Source organism: Zonotrichia leucophrys, chromosome 21, assembly GCF_028769735.1.
Source record: "Zonotrichia leucophrys gambelii isolate GWCS_2022_RI chromosome 21, RI_Zleu_2.0, whole genome shotgun sequence".
NCBI lineage: Eukaryota > Metazoa > Chordata > Aves > Passeriformes > Passerellidae > Zonotrichia > Zonotrichia leucophrys.
The window spans coordinates 188,710-214,157 of NC_088190.1; the positions used below are offsets into that span (position 1 = coordinate 188,710).

The window sequence follows — 25,448 nt, forward strand, 5'->3', positions numbered from 1 at the left end:
TCTCTGCCGGAAATGGCGGCTGCCCTCACCTAAGATGGCCGCCGCGACTTCCCGCCGCGCGGCGCAGTGAGGAAACTTCCGCCTCCTCCCCGCCTCCCTCCGCCCTGGCAACGCCGGGCTCCGTCAGGGGCCGTGAGGGCCTCAGCGGCGGCCGGGCCCGGGCTGAGCCTCCCCGCGGCCGGCACGGCGCTCGGGGCAGCGGCCGCTCCCTGCCCACAGCCTCCCGGTGAGTGCGGGCGGCTCCTCCCGCAGCCCCGCGGGACCTGAGGGGTTCTGAGGGGTTCTGGGGACTCGGAGGACTCCGAGGGCTGTGTGGGGTTTTGAGGTTTCTGGGGGCTCTGAAGGGTTTGGGTTCCTTACTGCGCTCTCTGTTTGATTTGGGATTAATTTTCCCTGGAATTCGGCGGGATGGCCCTTTTGGGTCACTTCCAGGGCAGGACACACGGATTTTATGGCTCTCTGACAGCTCCTCCCCGCCGCTGTTTCCTGGATTTTTCCAGCTCCGCTTTCTCTTGGATCTGCGCCTATTAGTTCCATATATTTATTAATTAACAGGCTTTTTTAATGACTGACATCAAAAACTCCTCTATTTTTGTGTAGGTTCCTCTAAATTTATTCTTGTATGTATGTATACAAGTGTATGTACATACAAGTGTATACATACACTTGTATATATATACTTTAATATATATATGTATATCTTAAAGTATACATATAACCATATGTACATATATATGTGTATGAATAAGTTATGTGCATATATGTATATAAACAAGTTATGTACATATATTTATATGTATATAAGTTATTAATACTTTGTATAGGTTATTTTAATTTTTAGATGTTCATTAATGACCTCTTGCTTCAGAGTTTAACTTGCTTTTTCTTCTTTTTTCCTTTTAGTTCGTTTAACCCACAGTGACCTTTTGCCTCAGAATTTAATTTGTTTTTTCTCCTTTTTTTTCTTTTAGACCCCACAGTGATTTCAGCAGCCAGTAAATAATAAAAAAGGAAAAACCCCATAAAAATGATGTCAAGACAAGCTTTCCTGTGCAGCTTGGGCTCTCTGTACCTCTCCCTCCTGTTCATCTTCCTGCTGATGGACGTTTATGCCAGGCCTGCCAACCACTCTGTGCTGAAGGAGAGGGCAGGGGAGGCCCGGGAGGAGAACGAGATCCTGCCCCCCGACCACCTGAACGGCGTCAAGATGGAGCTGGACGGGCACCTGAACAAGGAGTTCCACCAGGAGGTGTTCCTGGGCAAGGAGCGCGAGGAGTTCGAGGAGGACTCGCAGCCCCGCAGGAACAGGAGGAAGCTCGTGGGCATCTTCTCCAAGTGAGTCTGGCCCGTGTTTGTGCTGCAGGCAGGTGCATCTGGCTCCATGCTCTCACAGGGCTCCTTTATTAATTTATAATAAAAATAAAGTCTTGGTTTGGGGAGGCAGGAGCCTCCCCTGAAATGGAGAAAATGAACCCCTCTGTCACGGACATATTTTATGAAAAGTCCTTTTGTTAGGATCTTTTCTCCTGAGAAGCCTCAGAGGAAAAGAAAAACAATAATTATCTGCTGCTGTGGAATGCAGCAGGCGCATCTTTGGTCTCATGTGATTGTTTTTAATTAATGGCCAATCACAGTCCAGCTGTGTCAGACTCTCTGGTCAGACACAAGATTTTATTATTCTCCTTTCTCCTTTCCTTTTCCTTTTCCTTTTCCCTTTCCCTTTCCTTTTCCTTTCTTTCCTTTCCTTTCCTTTCCTTTCCTTTCCTTTCCTTTCCTTTCCTTTCCTTTCCTTTCCTTTCCTTTCCTTTCCTTTCCTTTCCTTTCCTTTCCTTTCCTTTCCTTTCCTTTCCTTTCCTTTCCTTTCCTCTTTTCTTTTAGTATAGTTTTAATATATCATTTTCTTTCAATATAATATATATCATAAAATAATAAATCAGCCTTCTGAAACATGGAGTCAAGATTCTCATCTCTTCCATCCTGGGACCCCTGTGAACACCACACCCCCCAACTCTGAATTGTTACAAATTTTAAAGTAAGGGGCTCTCAGACAACAAAATTTATGGGAGCAGGAAATAACAGTTCTTTAATAGGGAAGAAAATAAAAGGATAAAATAAACAATGCAGGAAACTAAAGCAACACTGACAGGGTCAGAACACAACCTGACACCCTCTGTCACCTCAAACTTAAGGGTGGCCAATGGACAGGAGCCAAAAAATCCTGCCCAGGCAATTTTCTAGAAAAAGAAGAGAACAAAGAAACCATGGGTTTTGTGAGGGAAAGAGGAAAAGAAAGAAACCAATCACTTTTGGGAGGGAAAGGAGAGAACAAAGAACCCAATCACTCTTGGGAGATGTTTACCAGGGCAGGAGGGTCTCTTGCACCTGGCTCGGTTTGTCTGTGTAAAAAATTTATTATTTTGCCTTTTTATTAAACCTTTTTGTTTCCAGCACTGCTACAGAAGCCATCCTCCTGATTTTGTGCCCCTAAAGGTTTTAAAATTGGGAATTTAAATTAGTAGCTTCAAAATAGGGGATTTTAATAGTTCCAAATTGGACATTTGAATGAATATGTATTAAAACTGGGAATTTTAATGTTTTCAACATTGGAAATTTTGGTTAATATGTTCCGAGTTTGGAATTTTAGTGTTTCAAAATTGGGGGTTTAAAATAATATTTTCAAAATTGGATATTTTAAAACTGGAAATTTAAATTAATATTTCAAAATTGGAAATTTTAGTTAATATTTAAAAATTGATAATTTTAATATTTCAGATTTGGGGTTTTACTTCATATTTTCAAAATCAGGGATTTCCATTCTTATTTTCAAAATCGGGAGTTTTCATATTTCAATATTTGAAATGTTAATCCTTATTTTTAAAATTGCATCTTTTAATTCATATTTCAAAATTGGGAATGTGGATATTTCAAACTTGGATTTTTTCATTAATAATTTCAAAATTCCCAAAATTCAATATTTTTTTGCTTTGATTCAGCACTTTCAGACAGCAGGTGGCAGAATTGGCTTTATTTGCATTTTTTAATGAAAATACCTCCAATTACCACAAGGGGGTTAAAGTTTCAAAGCTTTATTTGGTGCCAGCTTGCTGTGAATAAATAAAATTTCATTAAAGTAATTATTGAATAAATAATAAATAAATGATAAAAGCATCTCCCTGGTAGAAGTTGTGATATTGAAACTCCCTAAATCTGCATTTTTTGGGGTTGTTTATCTCTTTTTTCACATTTAGTTGACATTTCAAGGCAAATCATATCTTGAATAATTCAAGTTTCAATCAAAACAACTCAGTGATGGCAGCAGATAAAGGCCAGAGGCAAACTGGGGCTTTTGAACTCTGGTTTTTCTTTGAGTTTTGAAAAAAATGATTTTGAGGTGCTTTAAATAGAATTTGAAATGGTAACAAAATAAAATCTGATTTTTAGTGACATTTTGAGTTACAAAGAGTGGGTTGGGGATGCTTTAAATAGAATTTGAAATGTTAACAAAATAAAATCTGATTTTTTAGTGATAATTTGAATATTTATTTCATGCTCAAAAAAATCCCCTTCAGAGATTTTGATTTATTTTTGGCTTTGAACTGTAATTTTAAAATTAATTTCCTAATGAATTAAGGATTGATCAGATTGGATTTTCCTGATAATTTCAATCAGGACAAATTGAATTCTGCAGCTCTGAATCCAAAAATTCCAGAAAACTCATGGAGAACAAAGAGATGTTCAATGTTCAAATGTGTTGAAAAATAAAAACTCAATTACATTTGAAAATAAAAGGGCCTGGAAAGAGAAATTGAGAGAGAATTCAAGGTCAAGAAAATTTTTCCAGTTCTGAATTTGGAGTGACCCAAAATTCCATCAGGAATAATCTGTGGGAAAACTTCCCTCAAAAACATGATTTAATTTAAAAAAATCACTGAATAATAACCTAAATCTTGCTAAATTGAATTAAATAATTAAATTATGTACTTTAATTCTGAACTGAAGGCTGATCAGCCAATTGTTTCTCACAGAAAATCAAAAATATTCATTTTTCTGTGAATTTTTGCTGAATAAACCAATTTATAAACTAAAACCCAACCAGATCTTTCCCTGCTGAACTCTAAACTGAAATCCTGTTTATTTTTCCTCCCTAGGGTGGATATAAATAATGATAAAAAAATCAGTGCCAAGGAAATGCAACGTTGGATCATGGAAAAAACAGATGAACATTTCCAGGAGGCCGTGGAGGAGAACAAAATGCACTTCAGAGCTGTGGATCCTGATGGGGATGGTAAGATCAACATTTTTTCCCTCAAAAAAATCACTTTTAAAATCAGTTCTGGGATCTAGAATTTATTTGTGGGTTGAAGTTTAGGTCTGGAATCCCAAATTTGGATTTTTGTGGGAAGGATGTGCTGCAGGCAGCTCTTTGTTTCATAAAGAAATAATAAAAAAAAAAGAATAAATTGAATTTTCCGCCAAATTTTATGGCTAAAAAACCCCATAAATTAATCAGGTGACAGCTTTTATGTTGTCATTCCTAAAATTCTGTGTGGGCTTGTGGTGTTGGACTTAAAAATTTGAAAATTTGCTGATTTTGAAAGAATGAAATGCAAAATTGATCATTTCAGGCTGAACTGTTCTCAATTCCAGGTCACGTTTCTTGGGATGAATATAAAATTAAATTCTTGGCAAGCAAAGGCTTCAATGAAAAGGAAATTGCAGAGAAAATCAAAAACAACGAGGAGTTGAAAATAGATGAAGAAAGTAAGTGCAGAATTGGGGTTTTGGTATTAAAACCTGGGGGTGAAAATAGAAATGGGAGGGAAAAGTTTCGGTTGTTCTGCTTGAGGAGGAGTTAAATGATAAACCAAAAGTTCTGCAGTTTTTAATGTAAAATATGCTTTGAACATGAGATTTTTTTTTGAGGAACCTTCCTGTTTTCCAGCTTAATAAAAAAAAAAAATCTGCTTTTTTTCCACCTGAAATTTGGTGTGAAAATGACATTTTTAGAGGAATCTTCTTGTTTTTCCCTCAAAGAAATATTATAATTTAGTCTAAAATCCTGAATCAAAAATTAAGTCAAAAGACAGAAATCCTTCCTTCATCCTGACCAGAATCTGCCATGAAAATTACAATTTTTAGGAGGAATCTCCTTCAAAAAAATAATTTAAATTTCCTCTAAAATCCCCCCAAAAACGGAAGTCAGAGGACAAATCCCACATTGTTCCTGACCAGAGTCTGCCAGGAAAATTGCAGTTTTAGGAGGAATTTTCCTGTTTTTCCCCTTGAAGCAACATTTCAGTTTCCTGTAAAATCCCCCCTGCACCTTTCCCTTTCCCTGCAGGGCTGAGTCATTTCCAAATTGCTTCGGTGACATTTTCCAGTGCTGCAGAAGCGCCTGAAGGGCAGAAAAAGGAGCTGAGAGTGTGCAGGGAAATCACCTGGGGCTGATTCCAGGAACCCCAGAGCTGCTGAGTCAGCCCCGAGCCTGCACCTGAGCCCCAGAATCTTCTGTAGGAAAGTCAAATTATTCATCCTTCACTTCCTCAGGGGTTTTTTCTCCTCCTCCAAGCACTGTAAAAATGATTTTTTTGTTTTTTTATTTTAAATCAAAAGCACCTGGGGGTGTGGAGTTTAAGGCACTTTCTGTAGAAATTCGGATTTCAGGCTTAAATTGTGTTTCAGTTAATTGATGGATATTGGCAGATAATTGGATTGTGGGACGAGATGAAGGAATTCCATGGGATTTTGGTGCTGATTTTTCTGTTCATACACTAATAATTCAACTTTTCTTGCAGCAAAAATGTGGAATATTGTGATAAAAATCTGCAGGGTTTAGGCTTAAAAACTGTCATTGATTAAACAACTGAGGGCTTGAAATAATGGGGTCGTGACAGATTAAATCCTAAAAACGGGTTGGGACAACTGAAATCCTAAAAATTGTGACAATTTAAATCCTAAAAATGGATTGTGATAATTGAAGTCTTAAAGATGGATTGGGACAACTGAAGTCCTAACAAATTGGATTGGGGCAACTGAAATTCCTCAAACTAGGTTGTGCCAAATCCTGAAAATGGATGGGGGCAGTGCCAAGATTTGGGATGAACTGAAATCCCACGAAGCAATTGTTCTAAATCCTACAAACGGATGGGGGCAATTTCAGTGTTTGGGATGAGCTGCAATCCCAAACCTGCGGGTGCAGGGTTTAGGATGGGCTGCGATCCCAAATGTGCAGGTGCGGCCTTTGATGAGCTGTGATCCCAGAGCAGGGCAGGGGCAGGGTTTGGGGTGAGCCTCTGGGATGAGCTGTGATCCCAGAGCAGGGCAGGGTTTGGGATGAGCCTGTGGGATCCATCCCTGCCCCGTGGTGCCATTGCAGGGTTTGGGGTGAGCTGCGATCCCAGAGCCGGGCAGGGGCAGGGTTTGGGATGAGCCTGTGGGATCCATCCCAGCCCCATGGTGCCGTTGCAGGGTTTGGGGTGAGGTGTGATCCCAGAGCAGGGCAGGGGCAGGGTTTGGGATGAGCCTTTGGGATGAGCTGTGATCCCAGAGCCGGGCAGGGTTTGGGATGAGCCTCTGGGATCCATCCCTGCCCAGTGGTGCCATTGCAGGGTTTGGGGTGAGCTGTGATCCCAGAGCAGGGCAGGGTTTGGGATGAGCCTCTGGGATGAGCTGCAGTCCCAGAGCCAGGCAGGGTTTGGGATGAGCCTGTGGGATCCATCCCTGCCCCGTGGTGCCATTGCAGGGTTTGGGGTGAGCTGCGATCCCAAAGCCGGGTAGGGGCAGGGTTTGGGATGAGCCTCTGGGATCCATCGCAGCCCCACAGTGCTGCTGCAGGGTTTGGGGTGAGCTGTGAACCCAGAGCAGGGCAGGGGCAGGGTTTGGGATGAGCCTCTGGGATGAGCTGTGATCCCAGAGCAGGGCAGGGTTTGGGATGAGCCTCTGGGATGAGCTGTGTTTGGGATGAGCCAAACCCAGGCTGGGTTTGGGATGAGCCTTTGGGATCCATCCCAGCCTCACAGTGCTGCTGCAGGGTTTGGGGTGAGCTGTGATCCCAGAGCAGGGCAGGGTTTGGGATGAGCCTCTGGGATCCATCCCTGCCCCGTGGTGCCATTGCAGGGTTTGGGATGAGCTGCAGTCCCATAGCTGGGCAGGGGCAGGGTTTGGGATGAGCCTTTGGGATGAGCTGTGTTTGGGATGAGCCAAACCCAGGCTGGGTTTGGGATGAGCCTGTGGGATCCATCCCAGCCCCGCGGTGCCGTTGCAGCGCAGGAAGTGCTGGACAACCTGAAGGATCGCTGGTACCAGGCGGACAATCCCCCCCCGGACCTGCTGCTGAGCGAGCAGGAGTTCCTGTCCTTCCTGCACCCCGAGCACAGCCGGGGCATGCTGCACTTCATGGTGCAGGAGATCGTCCGCGACCTCGGTAAGAGGGCAATTCCTGGGAATTCTGTCCCTGCATTCCTGGGTTTATGTGGATATTTGGGGCATGCTGCACTTCATGGTGCAGGAGATCATCCGTGATTTAGGTAATCCAGGATTTCCCGGGAATTCTTCCCATGGATTCTATGAATTCCCATTTTTATGTGGATTTCTAGAGGGTTTTACATGGAATAGTCAGGTGGAGTTCCATGGATTCCCATTGTATCCATGGATTCCCATTTTTATGTGTGTTTCGGGAAGGTTTTGCATGGAATAGTCTGGTGGAGTTCATGGATTCCCATTTTTCTGTGGGTATTGGGAGGGGTTTGGTTTTTTCACAGATCAGTAGGAAATACCCATTTTTATGGGAATTAAATGAACATATTTTAATTTTTTGTGCTTTTCAACAGGAATTGAGTGAATCTGTTATAACCGTGTGTGTTTTTCCCAGATCAGGACGGGGATAAGAAGCTGACCCTGTCAGAGTTCATCTCCCTGCCCGTGGGCACGGTGGAGAACCAGCAGGCTCAGGACATCGACGATGACTGGGTGAGGGACAGGAGGAAGGAGTTCCAGGAGGTCATCGACGCCAACCACGACGGCATCGTCACCATGGAGGAGCTGGAGGTGAGTCCTCGTCCTTTGCCAGCCAGCTATTCCCAAACACAGCTTTAGAAACATCACAAATGCACTTACAGCTCATTTTTTAATTTAAAAATGGAATATTTCCATTTAATTTTAATTTTGTGTTAATTGCATTTTAATTTCATGTTATTTTCATTTTAAGATAATCTGTGGGAACAGCCAAACAAAGCAGGAAAAATGAGAGAATTTAGGTCCTGAAAATTGATAATCCTTTGTTTTTAACAGGAATTTTTCCTGAGTTTAATTTGCAGCCCAAAATCCAGAAATATTTCATGGAATGACCCACAAAAATCTCCGATTTTTTTGGTAGCATCCTAGAAACCAGGAAAAAAGCCCCATGTAACCCTTCTCACAGACCCTTTCCCCACTTTGGGCTGGGTGGGAGCTGGGATTTTTGGAGCCCCCCCAGGGCCGTGCTCAGGCCGTTTGTCCACGGTTTCTCAGGAATACATGGATCCCATGAACGAGCACAACGCGCTGAACGAGGCGCGGCAGATGATCGCCGTGGCCGACGAGAACCAGAACCACCACCTGGAGCTGGAGGAGATCCTCAAGTACAGCGAGTACTTCACGGGCAGCAAACTCATGGATTACGCCCGCAACGTCCACGAGGAGTTCTGAGCTTCCTCCTCCCCCTTTCCAGAACTTTCTGTTCCACTCCCAACCCCCCCCACCCCCCCCAAAGAAATCCAGGATAAAAGGATTCAGCCGAGCAGCGGGAATTGGTGGTCGCGAATTTGCGATTTTCCGTCCGTCCCAGCTCCTTGGAGGGGATTTTCCTGCTGGAAGGAATGGTGGGAATTCCCGGATTCAGGTAGTTTTCCTCCTTGGTTTGGGGGCTTGAAGCCAGCTGGAATTCTGCGTGGGAGGATCTTGGAATATTCCCTGGTTTCCTTCAGCTGCTGATGCAGGGCATCCCAAGTAAAACTTGGGTTTTGGGAAGGGAACGGTGATTCCAAGGAATGTTTGTCCTCCATACCCAATTCCATTTGGACGGCTCCTAAAATATTTGTTTTCCTCAGCTGCTGATCCAGGGAATCCCAATAAAGGCTGGATTTTGGGAATTTTGGTGGTTCCAAGGAATGTTTGACTTCCTGGGAATATCCACACTCAATTCCAGTGTTTTTCTTAACTTCCTGAAGAGTTATTGGGAATTTAATGGAATTTTTTCAGGGAGCTGTGGGGAAGAACTTATTTAAAATGTTACAGAAAACCTTTTCGGAGCGAATTTTAAAAAATGAAATAACATTAATTAAGATTAAATTAATATTAAAATGACATTGTTTTGTTGACATCTGCACTGGGAATGGGAGATTATGGCTTTAAAATATCAGATTTTAGTCAAAAATCAATTGGACAGAATTTAAGCTATTGGACAGAGCAGTGGGAGTTCCCATGGAGTTTGATGGCTGCTTAATTAATATTCAGTGCTAAAATTAATGAGCTCTATGCTAATTAATGCTTTTAATGAGCTGCTGATGATGATTTGGGGGAAATTCCAGGCTTTGGGTGAGCTCCTTCCCAAATAAAATTGACTTTTTCCCTCTGCTTCCATCTTTCCTGGGAAAAACCCCTCTTTGGGAAAGAATTCCTGGAAATCTGAGATGTTTTATTTGATTAAATTTATTCTTAATATAATGTAAATACAGGAATTGCTGTCCCTCTTTCCCTTTTCCTGCTCTTTATTTGATGTTTTTATTAAATTCCTTGGATAAAAGATTTTATATCCTTTTTGTTCTTATTTTCCATTAAATATTTCTCTCCATGCTTTGGAAATTCTGATGCTTTTAAGGTTTGTCGGGGTGGGGTGGGAAATAAGAGGAATAAATTCCATGGATAATCTCTGATAAAATGAGTTTAAACACAAAAATTCCAGTAAAATCATAATTCATTTTACTGATGATTGTAATTTATCTATGAAGAGATATTGCCAACATCATCCTGATTTAATTTTGGGACAACATGAGTATGGAATCTGTAATTCCCAGTATTTCCTGGAGTCGGTGAAGGTAAAGCTGCAATTCCAGGCAGCTGGAACACCTAAAATTGAGATCCTGGATCCCATTCTAATAGGCTGGAAAATGAAATTCCTTAATTCCCAGTATTTTGTTGATTCAGTGATGCCAGGGAGCTCTCCTAGAACTTAACTGAGCTCCTGGCTCCAGCTGCAGCAGTCTGGAAAACGAAATTCCCGAATTCCCGCAATCTCCCCGCCTCAGCCAGGGCATTCCCACAGCGCTCCTCCATCCCTGCTTTTCCAGCCTTTCCCATCGGGATCGCCCTCCCTTGAGGGCTCCTTTTACCCCTTAAACCCTTCTCAAGCTCAGCATTTCCTTTTCCTGCCGAAAAACCCCAAACCGGGAGCGGGAAGGGGCGTGGAGGAAAGCAGGAATTTCCCTCAAATGTCCCCGCCCGGAGCCGTTCTCGCTCGCGAGGCTCTCACAGCGCCGTGAGGGGAACGGAGCCCTGAGGGGAACGGAGCCGTGAGGGGAACAGAGGCGTGAAGGGAAAGGCGCCGTGAGGGGACCGCGCCGTGAGGGGACAGCGCCGTGAGGGGACGGTGCCGGTGCCGTGAGGGAACAGCACCCTGAGGGAGATGGCGGGAATGGCGCTTCCAAGGATTCCCTGGAATTTTCCCGCTCTCTGCTGGCTCCTGACCGTGCCTATCTCCGGCTCCCTGGGCTTGGAATGTCAGGAGCACCAATACAGCTTCCATGACAAATGCTGCAGCGACTGCGCCCCAGGTGAGTGCCCGCTGCGGGGCCTGGGGTGGGAGAGCTGGACTTTAGGGGAATATCAAATTTTTTCTTAGTGTAATACCTATTTTTTTAGTGTAATACTTTTTAGACTGCTAAAAGTAAGTTTTACACCCAAAAAATGGAAAAATCTTTGAGAGTGGTTTTTAACTTTTTTTTGATGTTTTTTTGCTTCCTAAATGCCTCAGTCAGGAACATTTCCTAAACCTTTTTCCCTGGCTCTAGAAGGGATATTTGGGATCCACTGGGACAAAAATTGGAGGCATTTTGCCCAATTTCAGCCCACCCCATCCCTTCTCGGCTGCTCCATTAAATGTTGATTTTTCCTCCTGGCCAAACTTCCAGGGCTTTTTCTCCTTAAAAAACAAGAACTGCCAAATTCTGGGCTCCATTTGATCCCAAAGGATGAAATTTAGGATTTTTCCCCTCAGGACCCCACTGAATCCCAATTTTTGGGGTGTTTTTAGGGGAGAGGATGTGGAGTCAGCCGACACGTGTGCTAGTGATACACTGTTTGTTCCCAAAGGATGAAATTCAGGATTTTTCCCCTCAGGATCCTATTGAATGTCAAATTTTGGGTGTTTTTAGGAGAGAGGATGCGGAGCCGCTGCACGGCCTCGGCCGACACCGTGTGCTCGCCGTGCCAGGATGGATATTTCAGCTCCCAGCACCACCACGGCTTCTGCAAAAGCTGCACCATCTGCAACGCCCGTGAGTGCTGGGATTTGGGGAGAAAATCCCATTTTAGGGGGGAAAAAAAATCCCTTTTTTGGGGGCAAAATCGGTTTTTTTTATGGGGAAAAAAAGCGCCTTTTTTGGGGACAAAAATCACAGGTTTGGGGCATTTTGGTGGGATAGGGGGAGAAAATCCCTTTTTTGGGGATACAATCCCATTTTGGGGGAATAAATCTCTTTTGGGGTCCTTTAGTTGTTGTTTCCACCTCTGGCTATTTCCACCTGTTTCCACCAGTTGTGAGGGCCTACCTAAAAACCACTATCCTCAAACGAATGAATCGTTGAACGATTCAGTTGTTAAATTAATTATTAATTACGAATTGTTAAATTGCTGAATTCTGCAGCTTCTAAACCCAAAACCCCAAACCCCTGAGGAGTTAATTGTTGCTGTTAATGAAGGAATTAATGAATTTCTGCCTTGGCCAGGGAAGGGCAGCGTGGAGGTGAAGCCGTGCGAGAAAACCTCGGACAGGGTCTGTGCGTGCCAGGCAGGATTCCAGCCTGCCGGGGGCGTTCCTGTGGGAAGGGGTGAGTTGGGGCCTGGAATTCCCTTGGGAACGGGTGATTGGGGTCTGGAATTCCCTTAAGAAGAGTTTGGATCTGGAATTCCTTTGGGAATAGTTGGGATTTGAGCCAGCCGGAATTCCCTTGGGAAGCAGGGAGTTGGGGTTTGGAATTCCCTTTGAGAAGGGGTGAGTTGGGATTTGGAATTCCCTTGGGAAGCAGTGAATCCAGGCATGTACCAGCTGGAATTCCCTTTGGAATTCTGGGATGTGCCAGCCTTCCCAAAATCCTGCTTCCCATGTGGCAATTACTGGCTGGAATTGTGAGATCCTCCCGGATAATATCCAGAATTAATAATCTTGGATAATTCAGAATTATCCAGTGGATAAAACTGGGAATGCTGCTCCTTCCCTGGATAATCCCTTTTTTCCCCCAGAGTGCTCCCGATGTCCTGAAGGGACTTTCTCCAGAGGAGGGAACGAGAACTGCCGGCCTTGGACCAAGTAGGAATCCTTTTTTGAGAGAAAAAATCTCTTTTTGGGGAAAAAAAGTCCTTTTTGGGGGGGAAAAATATCCTTTTCTGGGGGAAAAATGTCTTTTGGGGTGCAAAGTGCCCAGAGCAGCTCTGGGGGTTTCATTTTTCCAAGAAAAGTCCAAATCCAGAGAAATAAATTGGAATAAACCTGGATCTAAGTGCTCTGAATCCCATCCTTTGGGATTTTTAGGATCCTGAAGGGATTTTTAGGATTTTCCACATTTTTAAAACCTCTCAGATGGTTTTTTTTGAGAACAAAAAATTCCTGTGCCAGAATCAGCTGGGAAAAAAAATCCCAGATCATTTTTTATGATTTAATTATTCCTCCCATTCCTTTGGGATGTAGAGATAAAATCCTGAATTTTTAGGGATAAAACGCAGATGGGGATTGTGAGGATGGGATTCAGGAATGATTCCCTGTTGGCAAACCCTCTGGAATTTCTTTTGCAGCTGCAGCAGCTTTGGGAAGAGCACGCTCCGGGCTGGCACGGGCACGGAGGATGCCCAGTGCAGCAGCAGCAGCCCTGGCAGTGCCAGCAGCCCCGGCCCACAGCCCTCTCCCACGGCATTCCCGGAGCACAGGGACCCCTTGCCCACGGAATTCCCGGAAAATGGGGACCCCTTTCCCACGGAACGCCCCGAGAACAGCTCCAGGACATCCAGCCCCAGGGACATCCCCGCCGTTTGCCGGGATCCCGGCGCTGCCTCGGAGCCCGGATGGGGTAAGGACAGGCAGGGAACTCCCTGGAGCTGCTTCCCTGCGGAGGGAATTCCCAGTGTCTCTGAACCCTCCTCTGTATTTCACACAGCGTTCCAGGATCCCACATTTCCATGTAAAGCTCCTTCCCTGGGGAGGGAATTCCCAGTGTCTCTGAACCCTCCTCTGTATTTCACACAGCGTTCCAGGATCCCACATTTCCATCTGAGACTGCTTTCCTGGGAAGGGAATTCCCAATTTTCTCTGAATTCTTTTCTGTATTTCACACAACATTCCAGGATCCCACATTTCCATGTAAAGCTCCTTTCCTGGGGAGGGAATTCCCAGTGTCTCTGAACCCTCCTCTGTATTTCACACAGCATTCCAGGATCCCACATTTCCAGCTGCTCAATTTCCATGTAAAGCTGCTTTCCTGGGAAATGAAATCTCATTTTCTCAAAAGCCTTTTCTGTATTTCACACAGCTTCCCAGGATTCCCACAACATTCCAGGATCCCACATTTCCATCTGAGTCTGGTTTCCTGGGAAGGGAATTCCCACTTTCTCAGAATTCTTTTCTGTATTTCACACAACATTCCAGGATTCCACATTTCCCTGGCAGCTGGATTCTCCCTCTGGAATCTGGGAACTCCATCCAGAACCAGGAATCTTTTTGGTGTTTTAGGGAATTTTTCCATTCTCATTCCAGGCTCTTTATCCCTGCTGCTGCTGTGCCTGCTCCTGCTGATGGTGAGTGGAATTTCCATCCTGCTCCTGATCATCCAGGCAGCCCAGAGAAAAGCCAGGAATGGGCCTGGGAGGAGCACCCAGCACAGTGAGTTCCCTTTGTTTGTGGGATAAAAAACCAGGACAAACATTAATCAGGGCCCCCTGTTACAGATTTGGGAATTAATAAAAGAATTCTTAATTAGGAATGCAGGGAATTCCAGAGGTTGTTCAGGGTAGGATTAGGAGCTGATCAGGAGCTCATTATCCCAAACTTTCATTCCTTCTCCCTGATTTTCCCTTAATCCCAGAATTCCCTGGTTTTAGGCCAGGAATTCTCTTCCTGGCAGGATCCAGAAGCAACTTCCAAGGGTAAGATGGGAATTTTTTTTTTTTGCTTCCATGGAAATTGAAATGTCTTGAATTCTCCTGCAAACTTGGGAAGAGCTGAGCTCTAAAATTGGGATTAAGTGGCAAAATTGAGCTCTAAAATAGGGATTAAGTGGCACAGGTGAGTTTTAAAATTGGGATTAAGTGGCAGAACTGAGCTCTAGGATCAGGATGAATCCCGTTCTCACCCCTGGAACCATTCCCTGTTTTCCAGAGGAGGGGAGCTGCAGGATTCCCATCCAGGAGGAGCAGATTGATTCCAACTCCAGCCTCATCAAAAACTGACGCTGAAATTCCCGCCCTGGGCTGTTCCTGCTTTTCTGAGCCCCTGGAGCTGAAGGAGCCCTGGCACTAATTGGGGTTTGCTTAGTTTGGAGCTCCCTTGAGGCTGGTTTAGCTCTTTGGTTCACTCAAGATCTCCCTTTGGAACTTGGGAGAATTCCTGAGGGAATTTTGTGTGGATATTTTTTCTTTTGGGCAAATCCTTGAGCTCTGAAATCAGGATGGAGTCACACTCAATCCGCACTTCATGAAATGAATTTTCCCTCTCTAATTGCTTCTCCACAAATTTCAAAAGGAAATTTTTTGGGAGAAAATCCCAAACTCTGGAATGTCTGGGAGGAGCCCAAAGTGTCCTTTTGCTGAATGTGAAATGTTTCTGTTGAAATTCCAGAAAAATGGAATTTTTTATCATTCAGGAGTGATTTTCCCTCCAACTATCAGCAGAAAAAAAAAAAAAAGACAAATAGTCTCATTCCTGAGGGGAAAAAAACTCCTCAAAAATGTGAATTTTAAACCTATATCCCAAAGTATCCCAAAACATCCAGCAGGGAATGGATGCAGGGATCCCAGAGGTGTTTAAATCCATGGATTTGGAAGATTTGGGATATTTTATATGTTATACATATCCAAAGGGGTTTATACCATGTATAGGAAGGTTTGTATCGTGTACAAAGGGGCATTTTGGGGAATAAAACTCTGGAAAAACAAATCCTGGTGTGTGTTTGGGGAAAATGGGACAGCCTGGGGAGGGCTGGGCTGGATGAGCTGAACTTTGTCATTTGAAAACCCACCTGGAAAAACATCAAATAATCACATTCCTGAGGGAGAAAAATCCCGTTTTTCCCTGGATAATTATCACATTTATAAGGAGAAAAAAATCCAATTTTTCCTTGGAAAAGAATGACAAATAATCTCATTCATGAGTAGAAAAAAATCCCATTTTTTCTGGGATAATTGTATTCCTAAGGGGAAAAAATCTCATTTCTCCCTGGATATATTACCCTTCAACTTCCAAATAAATCTCCCATATTTCTCCAATTTTGTATAAAAACTGAACCAAACCTAACAACATTTTCACCACCCTGAAAAAAAATCAAATTCCATTTTCCCCTTCTTGCCAAACCTTCCCACACACAAATTAAACATTTCCCTTCATTTTCCAAGAAGGAATTAATTCCTAATTAATTTTTAATTACCTAGCAGCAATATTTTTTTTAAATCCTCCTTTAGATCATTATTTTTTTTTTGTCTTCACTTCCTGGTTTGTGGTTTTGCCTTTTTTGGGTCTTCCTGGTGACGATTTTCCGTTGCTGTTATCTCCAGATTTTTTTATCTCCTCAATTTTGACTCAGTTTTGACTCAATTCTGACTCAATTTTGCCACCAGAGGTGGAAAAAAATCCTCACAGGTGATGCTTGGGGGCCGGACTTGGGATTTTTCCAGGTTTGTATTCCTGAGGGGGAAAAAGCCCATTTTGCCCTGGATAATAATTGTATTTCTGAGGGGAAAAAAATCCCAGTTTTCCTTGAATAACAGCTGTATTCTAGAGGGGAAAATAATCCCATTTTTCCCTGGAAAATACCTGCATTCCTGAGGGAAAAAATCCCATTTTCCCCTGGATAATAATTGTATTTATGAGGGGAAACAATTTCTATTTTTCCTTGAATAATAATCACAATCCTGAGGGGAAAAAAGTCCCATTTTCCCTGGATAATAATCACATTCTGAGGGGGAAAAAAAATCTCATTTTTCATTGGATAATAATTGCATCCTTGAGGGGAAAAAATCCCACTTTTCCTTGGATAATAATCACATCCTGAGGGAGAAAAAAAATCTCATTTTTCCTTGGATAATAATCACAATCCTGAGGAGGAAAAATCCCATATTTCCCTGGATAATAATTGTATTTCTGGGGGATTTCATTCCCGTTTTTCCTTGGATAAAAATCACATTCCTGAGGAGAAAAAATCCCATTTTCCCCTGGATAATAATTGTATTTCTGGGGGATTACATTCCCATTTTTCCTTGGATAAAAATCACATTCCTGAGGAGAAAAAATCCCATTTTTCCTGGATAATAATTGCATTTCTGGGGATTACATTCCATTTTTCCCTGGATAATAATTGTATTTCTGGGGGATTACATTCCCATTTTTCCTTGGATAAAAATCACATTCCTGAGGAGAAAAAATCCCATTTTTCCCTGGAAAAGAATCACATTCTTGAGGAGAAAAAAAATCCCATTTTCCCCTGGATAAATAAATAAATAAATAAATAAATAAGTGAGTAACGCCCTGTTTGGGCCAGGCCTGAGGGTTTTAATGCCAGCCTAGGGGACGCTGCCTCCCCCTCAGGGCCCAGGGGAATTTGCCCTCCAAAATCTGGGAACCTCCGCGGATTTCCCACAACCTGGGAACGGAAATTCCACCGTGAGGGGTGAAATTCATTCATGTCAGAATTGCTGGGCTGGAGCTGGGCCTGGCAGCTCTGAAATCCTCCTGTGAGAGATTTTCTCATGGCAAGGACGAGCTCGGGGTTTCTTTTCTCCCCTAACCAGCAAAAAAATCAGCAGAAAATGAGCGTCAGGAAACCAAAGCCGCGGCTGACGCCGGCCTGGTGCTGCTGACGTGAGGCCCCAGCGCAGGTTTCCTTTTCTTGGGGTGGTTGTTCCTTTTCTTGGGGTGGTTTCCTTTATTTTGGGGTGATTTCCTTTGTTTTGGGGTGGTTTCCTTTGTTTTGGGGTCGTTTCCTTTTGTTTCCTCCCGAGTCTCATCATTTGGGTGGCTCAGCAAAGGGGAGGCTCCAGGAAGAGGGGAAGTGGGGGTGATGTGGGCACAGGAGGATTCCCAGGAATTCCTGGGGTTGGAAAAGCTCTGTAGGGTCAGAGGGATCCTCACCCTGAGTGCCTGAACCCAGAAATTCCCTGGAAACCTCCGGGGATGGGAATTCCACCCTTTTCCATGAGGAAACCCCAATCCCTGGCACAATTTGAGGTCATTTCCCCTCATCCTATCCCAAAACCAGACCCCCTTCTGGCTCCCACCCCAAATTCCTCAGAAATCCCTTGAGGAATGTCCATGAGGGTATTCCCAAGTTCTCATGGACAGAGCTCCAGGAACCCTTGGGTTTTCCCCAAATCCCATCCTTGGGGGTTTGGGACCCCCAGGGTGTGGAAAAGGGATTAAATCCAGGACATTTGTCCCTCCTTTCCATCCCAGTTTGGAATTTAGGGTTGGAATTTGCCCTGATCCCCAGGGAGGGGAATTTTTTTTCCCAGGGGAAGGCAGGGCTGTGATCAGTGGGGTTTTGGGGAAGGATTTTTTAGGGGTTTTGATGGATTTGGGGTGAGGATTTCACTCCAGCTTTCTGGGAATGTCAGATTTTGTAGGATTTTCCCTGTGGAGTCCCCAAACTTGCAGCCCAAAGAGGGGGAACGTTCCCATGGAGTGTGCTGAGTTTTTGGGAAGGATTGGGGCTTTTGATGGATTTGGGGTGAGGATTTCTGGGAATGTCACTGTATCTACTGTATCTTTCTGTCCGGTTTTTTAGGATTTTCCCCGTGGAGACCCCAAATTTGCAGCCCAAAGCGAGGAACCTTTCTGTGGGAAGGATTTATCTTGAGCTGTGCTGTGCTGTGCTGTGCTGTGCTGTGCCCGCGTGTGGGGCCCGGGCAGGGCGAGCACGGAGGGGAAATGTCAGCAGCCAGAGGCGGAGCTGCCGAGAAAACCCCGCAGGCGAGCAGGGAGATGATGGGGCCGATAAATCCGATCATCAATCCGATAAATCCGATAAATCCGAAAGGTCAGCGCTGCCTCCGAGCTCCGGGAGCGGCTCTGCCTCGGATGTGAGCGGAAAGTTCCGTCACCTGACGGGGCCAGGTGCCTCAAAGGGCAAAACCAGACAAAGAGCAGAGAAAAAATCCCCAAGGGGTTTAAAAAAAAGAGAAATAAAGAATTAAATTGGTGGGTTTGGTGTGAGAAACGGCAGCTGGGAGGGGAAGGGGTGGGGTGGGTTTAGGGAATGGCAGGGATGGGAAAGAGGGAAAGGTTGGGATGGGTTTTACGGAAGTTGGGATGGGTTTTAGGGATGGATGGATGATGGATGGATGGATGGATGAGGGATGGATGGATGGATGGATGATGGATGGATGGATGGATGGATGGATGGATGTGGATGGATGGGATGGATGGATGGATGGATGGATGGATGGATGGATGGTTGGGATTGGATGGATGGATGGATGAGGATATGGATGATGGATGGATGGATGGATGATGGATGATGGATGGATGGAGGATGGATGATGGATGGATGGATGGGTGGATGATGGATGGATGGATGGATGGATGGATGGATGGATGATGGATGGTGGATGGATGGATGGATGGATGGATGGATGGATGGATGGATGGAGATGGATGATGGATGTGATGGATGGATGGATGAGGATGGATGGATGGATGGATGGATGGATGGATGGGGATGGATGGATGGATGGATGATGGATGGATGGATGGATGGATGGTGATGGATGGATGGATGGATGGATGGATGGATGGATGGATGGATGGATGGATGGATGGATGGATGGATGGATGGATGGATGGATGGATGGATGGATGATGGATGGATGGATGGATGGATGGATGATGGATGGATGGATGGATGGATGGATGGATGGATGGATGATGGATGGATGATGATGGATGGATGGATGGATGATGGATGGATGGATGGATGGATGGATGGATGGATGGATGGATGGATGGATGGATTGGATGGATGGATGATGGATGGATGGATGGATGATGGATGGATGATGGATGGATGGATGGATGATGGATGGATGGATGGATGGATGGATGGATGATGGATGGATGGATGATGGATGGATGGATGGATGGATGATGATGGATGGATGGATGATGGATGGATGATGATGATGGATGGAGGGATGATGGATGGATGGATGGATGGATGATGGATGGATGATGGATGGATGATGGATGATGGATGATGATCGATGGGGAGTGGATGGATGAGTGGATTGCCATGAGGATTCAGTGCCCATCCTGCATGCCGGGAGCAGGAGCTCTGCATGAGAGATTTCTCACCCACTATGCACCCTTTAACCTATGACCACAAAGATCCATTATATGATTCCCAGACATTTCTTGGGGCACCCCTTTCCCTGCCCCCACCTCTGTCTGAACCCAAACTTTCATCCCGCCCCCCAAAAACAACACAGGAAGAGCTCGGCCACAAAAACCCCAGCGCCTCCTCCGCAGGGTGACAGGGACCGGGTGGCTCTGCTGGGTGGCACTGCTGGGCTGGCACTGCTGGGCTGGCACTGCTGGGCTGGCACTGCTGGGCTGGCACTGCTGGGTGGCACTGCTGGGTGGCACTGCTGGGCTGGCACTGCTGGGTGGCTCTGCTGGGTGGCACTGCTGGGCTGGCACTGCTGAGGTGGCACTGCCAGGACATGGCCAGGGCCCTGCTGTGGCTGCTGCTGGCCGGGCACTGGGCAGGGCTGGGCCGGGCCGGGCAGTGCCAGGACGGGGAGCTCAGGGTGGGCTGGGGAGGTGACACCAAGTGCTGCCCCAATTGCACCTGGGAGGCAGGTGAGAGGGGACTGGGGGGGAAATGGGGGGAATGGGGGAATTGTGTGTAAATGGGGGGTAAATGTTGTGTAAATGGGGGTAAATTGTGTGTAAATCAGGGGTAAATGTGGGTAATTGTGTGTAATGTGTGTAAATTGTGGGTAAGTGGGGGTAAATTGTGTGTAATGTGTGCAAAATGTGTGTCAACGGGTGTGCGTTGTGTGTAAATGCAGGTAAATGTGTGTAATTGTGTCTCTCTTTCCCTGTGATGGGAGGACCTTTGCTCCCAACCCTTCCCTGTGTCGGGAAGCGCCACCTCCCACTCTCCCTTTTCCTGTGGGAATGAGAATTCCTTTGGAACGGGAATTTGCTGGGACCAGCGGCGTTAACCCCTTCCCTGCTGCAGGAAACACCAAGCCCTGCGAGAAGGCGAAGCCAGACCTGGACTGCCAATGTCCCCGGGGGTACGGCTGCTCTGGGAACCCGTGCCAGTACTGCAGGAAACTGCCCCAGTGCGCGGCGGGCTGGGAGCTCAGCAGGATCGGTAACAGGATGGGAATGGGAATGGGGATGGGATGGGAATGGGGATGGGATGGGAATGGGGATGGGGATGGGAATGGGCAGGGAATGGGGATGGGAATGGGGATGGGAATGGGGATGGGATCAGGAGCAGCCCTGGCTGTGCTCCACCGGCTGTCCCACATTTGGGATCTCAGCCATTCCCATCCCTTTGCCCTGCAGGATCTCAGAATTCGCTCTTTGAGTGCAAACGCTGTGAGAACGGCACCTTCTCCAGCACCAGGAACAGCTGGTGCCGCAACTGGACCGAGTATGGAGCTGCCAATAATCACTAATCACTAATCAATATCCTTCTTTGAAAATATTATTATTAATAATAATAATACTACTAATACTAATACTAATACTACTACTACTACTAATAATAGTAATAATAGTAATAATAGTAATAATAGTAATAATAGTAATAATAATAAGAAGAATGAGAATGGGCTGAGTATGGGTTTATTGATATTCCCCGTATTTGGGAAAAATAATAGACTGGGGTTTTTTTTTTCCTCTTTGAAATTAGGGAATAAAAATAAGAAGAATATAATAACAATAATAGTAATAATAGTAATAGTTATAATAATATCAATTCATATTGAAATATAAATGAAGATATTCAATACTGCCATTAGAAAATCAAATTGAATCCAAGATGGTGATCATGCGATTATTAATGAATTTTTTAATTAAGCAAGACCTGGCATTTCTCTTAGTCTCAAGGCGGAGCTTGAGCCAAACTCCCAGTTCAAAGTCAAGAGAATGATTCCCAACAGGGAAATCCATGGAAAAACAAACGGGCACCGAGCCCAGGCGGGGCCGAGCGCGGGGAGGAGCTGCGGGAAGGGGGGGGGGGAGGCGCTGGGGAATTTGCGGGACCCCGAGCTCCGTCCGTCCCCTCCGCAGCTGCGGGAGCCGAGGGCTCGGCACGCGCCGCCCGGGGAACGCCACGCACGACGCGGAGTGCGGAGCGCCCGCCCCCGCCCCGGAGCACAAAGGTACCAAAGCCCCCGGGCTGCTGCTGCCCCCGGGCTGCCCCGGCGGGTGTACGCTGGAACAGCTGGAACAGTGGGGAACAAGGGAACAGTGGGGAACAACTGGGGAACAACTGGGGAACTGGGAAACTGCTGCTGCTGCTGCTGCTGCTGCTGCTCCGGAAACGCCGCTGCTGTCTGCGCCTTTGTCTGTTCCTTCTTCCTCTTCCCTTTCCCTTCCTTTCCTGTTTCCTCTTCCCTTTTCTTTCCCTCTCCTCTCCTCTTCCCTTTCCTCTTCCTCCTCCCATTTCCTCTTTCCTTTTCCTCTTTCCTCTCCTTTCCTTTTCCGCCTTGTGCCTCCTCCTCCTTCCTCCTTTTTAAATTTCCTTCCCTGCCCCCTTGCTTTTCCTTCTCCCTTTCCCCTTTCCCCCTATTCCCATCCCGTCCCATCCCATCCCATCCCATCCCATCCCATCCCATCCCATCCCATCCCATCCCATCCCATCCCATCCCATCCCATCCCATCCCATCCCACAACTCCCTCAGCTCAGATCCTCTCCCACCTCCCCTTTCCCACAAAACCCCAAATCCATCCCCAAACTCCCTCGGAAGATCTCCCTGCCCAGAACAAACCCCAGCCCCATTAATTGTTAATTAAGTGCCGTTAATTGCAGCCCCGGTTGCGCTGGAGTTCCCCTCCAGCACCATCCTGGCCATCCTGGTGGCCGTGGCCGTGTTCGTGCTGGTCCTGCTCACGTTCCTGCTGCACTTCTGCATCTGGAGCCTCCACAGGAGCCCCAAACTCCTGCTCGGGGGTGAGGGAATGGTGGGATAAAACATGGGAATGGTGGGATAAAACATGGGAATGGATGGGGAGAAATCTGGGATTGGATGGGATAAAATCTGGGGTTGAATGGGATAAAATGTGGATGGGATAAAAGGATGGAATCAGTGGGACAAATCCGGATTTCCCCTGGGATTTGGGGCAGGTTCCCGGGGGGTTCCTGGCATTCCTGCTGAGTTTCCCGCTGGATTTTCCGAGCTGAGTTTGACTTTTCCCGTTCCCAGCCGCAGACTCGGGCCCGGCGTTCCCGCGGCTGCCCCCGCGGCCGGCGCAGGGGGAGGAAAGCTCCAGCATCCAGTTCCCGGAGGAGGAGCACGGCGACAAGAGCGAGGAGAAGCTCTCGGTGCTGTCCCTCAAGGTGTACAGCGAGCTCCGATAGGGGATGCGGTGCGGGAGGGAGCGATCCCGGGAATGCGGGGCTGGGATTCCCAAACCCACCGGGCAGCGCCGCGCTGGGACCGAGGAGCTTCTCCCCAGGAAACGGAGCGGGTTCGGGGAGAGCTTGGGGTTGGTTTTGTCTAAAAAAGCGGGATTTAGGGATAAATCCTGCTGGGGCTGGTTCCGGAGGACAGGAGCAGGGAGATCCTGATCTTCAGGGGTGGGAATGGCGGCCACATCCATCTCCTGCTTTCCCTCATCATCTCCTGCTTTCCCACATCATCTCCTGCTTTTCCCACATCATCTCCTGCTTTCCCTCATCATCTCCTGCTTTCCCACATCATCTCCTGCTTTTCCCACATCATCTCCTGCTTTCCCACATCATCTCCTGATTTCCCTCATCATCTCCTGCTTTTCCCACATCATCTCCTGCTTTCCCTCATCATCTCCTGCTTTTCCCACATCCATCTCCTGCTTTCCCTCAGTTTTCCAGCCCTGCCCCACTGAGTCATTCCCAACCCCATTCCAGCCTCTCCCGACCCCATTCCTGCTCCCACCCCAAAGATTCCCTTGGGAAGCTCCTCCTGTGCCACCAGGGATTTTCCTGGAAAATTTCCAAGGAAAATCAGGAAAAAAGGGGAGCGAAGCTCATGCAGGGACTGGTCAGAGCTCTGGAAAAATGGAGGGAATGGGAAAAAATCCTGGCAAATGCTCTCAGGTGGGATTCGGGGATTTCTGATCCCTGTGGAGCCCTTCCCACTTGGGATATTCCAAGATTTTTGATGTAATTCCAGCAGGTTTGGGAAGTTTTTGGGCTGGCCCCCTGTGGAGGTGCCAGTGCCAAAGCGCCAACATCTGTATTGATAATTATGGATAATTAAGGATAATCCAGGACAAGTTTCTCATGGAAATTCCCGGGATTTCAGAGGAATTGCTCATGGATTTAAACCTCTGCTGGAGGATCCCTGGATTGTGGGCTGGGAGCCCTGGGAATGTTCCCCTGGAGCAGGACTGGGGTGAGGGACGGAGGGAAAAGGGCAGGGCGGGATCAGAAATTTGGGAAAATCCCTCCCCGGAACATTCCAGAGGCTCCCAGGGAATTCCAGCGGCTTTCCCTGGATTTGGGGTCGGGGTCGCAGCTGGGAATTCCTGCAGGAACAGAGACCCCAAAAGCTGCTCTGGGAAGTTTCTGATTCCCTGGAAAAAACTGGGAAATTCCAAAGAAAAATTCATTTGAACCAAGCTTTTTGCTTTTGGGGTTTTTATTTGGTTTGGGTTTCCAGCCTCATTCCCAACATGATCCTGAGGAATCCCAGCCTCCTTCTCCCCTTTGGAATTTATCCCAAACCTGGAGAGAACAGAACCATCCTTGGGCTCACAGGAAAACATCTCAGGAAAGGAAAAAAAGGGGGAAAAAAAAAAATCCCATTTTTGGGCAATCAAAATTCCTCCTCCAGGAGCAGAGATCCGGATCAGGGAATGGGAACAAGATCCCAAAAAAAGCCCCGGAATTCCATCCAAAGCCGGATTTACTTCCCCTTCTCCCAACCCTCGGCAGCAGAGGGAGCTCTGGAGGGGCTGGAAAGGAAATTCCAGAGGGAATCCAAGGCTGACCAACATTCCCTGGATAAATCCCTGGAGAATTCCCTGGAGAATTCCCAGAGTTTGTGCCCCAGCTCAAAGGCAGCGCTGCTTTTATGGAAATCCGGGAATTGTTTCCATTTTATCACCCAAAGCCCCTGCAGCAACCCAGACCTGTTCCTGCAATCCATGAAAATGGAATTTTGCCAGGAATTTTTCTGCTCAAGGGAATTTTCCCACATTTCCACCAGGACAAAAGTGCCTAAAATGCCTCAAATTAATATGAAAATTCATAAATTCTTCTAATAAAAGGATTTTGTGTGGCTTTTCTCCACATTTTTGCAGTGAAAAATGGACAAAAATTCCGCCAATGAATTCCAGCTGTGAAATTCCAGGAATTCTCCCTCTCAAGGGAATTCTTCCTGGGATTTTTGCCCTGCTGAAAGCACCGAAAATGTCTACAATTAATATTTTAAAAAATCATTAATTCTGCTGACAAAAATGAATTTTTGGGGGCTTTTCTCCACATTTCTGCCGCGGAAGCAGTGCCCAAACCGCAGGAATGGGTTCCGGCTGTGAGGTCCCGCGGGACTGACGGCGTTACCAGGCAGTATTAGACAGAGGCAGCCAGGTCTAAGCGTGCCTGGTAAGACACCAATCTGCAGGATGGTCCAGGAAACCCCGGCCCTGCCACGGCCAGGGCTGCAAAACCACCCCGGGAAAGGCTCAGGATCCCCAGGGAATCCTGGACTGCTTGGACACAGGAGCGTGATGGAAATCCGGATTGTTCTGCGGGGCTGGGGAGCAACTGGAGGTGCCT

General features: G+C 46.3%; 3 protein-coding genes across 3 annotated transcripts; all 3 read left to right on the plus strand.

Annotated features, from left to right (window-relative positions):
• The first annotated feature begins 89 nt into the window (after window positions 1-89).
• On the plus strand, window positions 90-9,783 carry SDF4 (stromal cell derived factor 4). The gene is made up of 7 exons (XM_064730800.1): window positions 90-226; window positions 972-1,335; window positions 4,149-4,285; window positions 4,648-4,761; window positions 7,265-7,423; window positions 7,871-8,046; window positions 8,509-9,783. Exons 2-7 carry the CDS (start codon window positions 1,028-1,030, stop codon window positions 8,683-8,685), a joined length of 1,071 nt encoding a protein of 356 aa, XP_064586870.1. The 5' UTR covers window positions 90-226; window positions 972-1,027; the 3' UTR covers window positions 8,686-9,783.
• Window positions 9,784-10,559: 776 nt separating this feature from the next.
• TNFRSF4 (TNF receptor superfamily member 4) lies at window positions 10,560-15,397 on the plus strand. Its single transcript, XM_064730666.1, has 7 exons — window positions 10,560-10,808; window positions 11,409-11,531; window positions 11,982-12,083; window positions 12,496-12,562; window positions 13,045-13,316; window positions 14,000-14,125; window positions 14,621-15,397. Exons 1-7 carry the CDS (start codon window positions 10,661-10,663, stop codon window positions 14,689-14,691), a joined length of 909 nt encoding a protein of 302 aa, XP_064586736.1. The 5' UTR covers window positions 10,560-10,660; the 3' UTR covers window positions 14,692-15,397.
• A 1,865-nt stretch (window positions 15,398-17,262) lies between these two features.
• Window positions 17,263-24,082, plus strand: TNFRSF18 (TNF receptor superfamily member 18). Its single transcript, XM_064730897.1, has 8 exons — window positions 17,263-17,303; window positions 18,489-18,565; window positions 20,216-20,308; window positions 20,694-20,831; window positions 21,029-21,116; window positions 21,758-21,849; window positions 22,500-22,640; window positions 22,894-24,082. The coding sequence occupies exons 1-8, from the start codon at window positions 17,263-17,265 to the stop codon at window positions 23,046-23,048; spliced, it is 825 nt and encodes a 274-aa protein (XP_064586967.1). The 3' UTR covers window positions 23,049-24,082.
• Window positions 24,083-25,448: the final 1,366 nt, after the last annotated feature.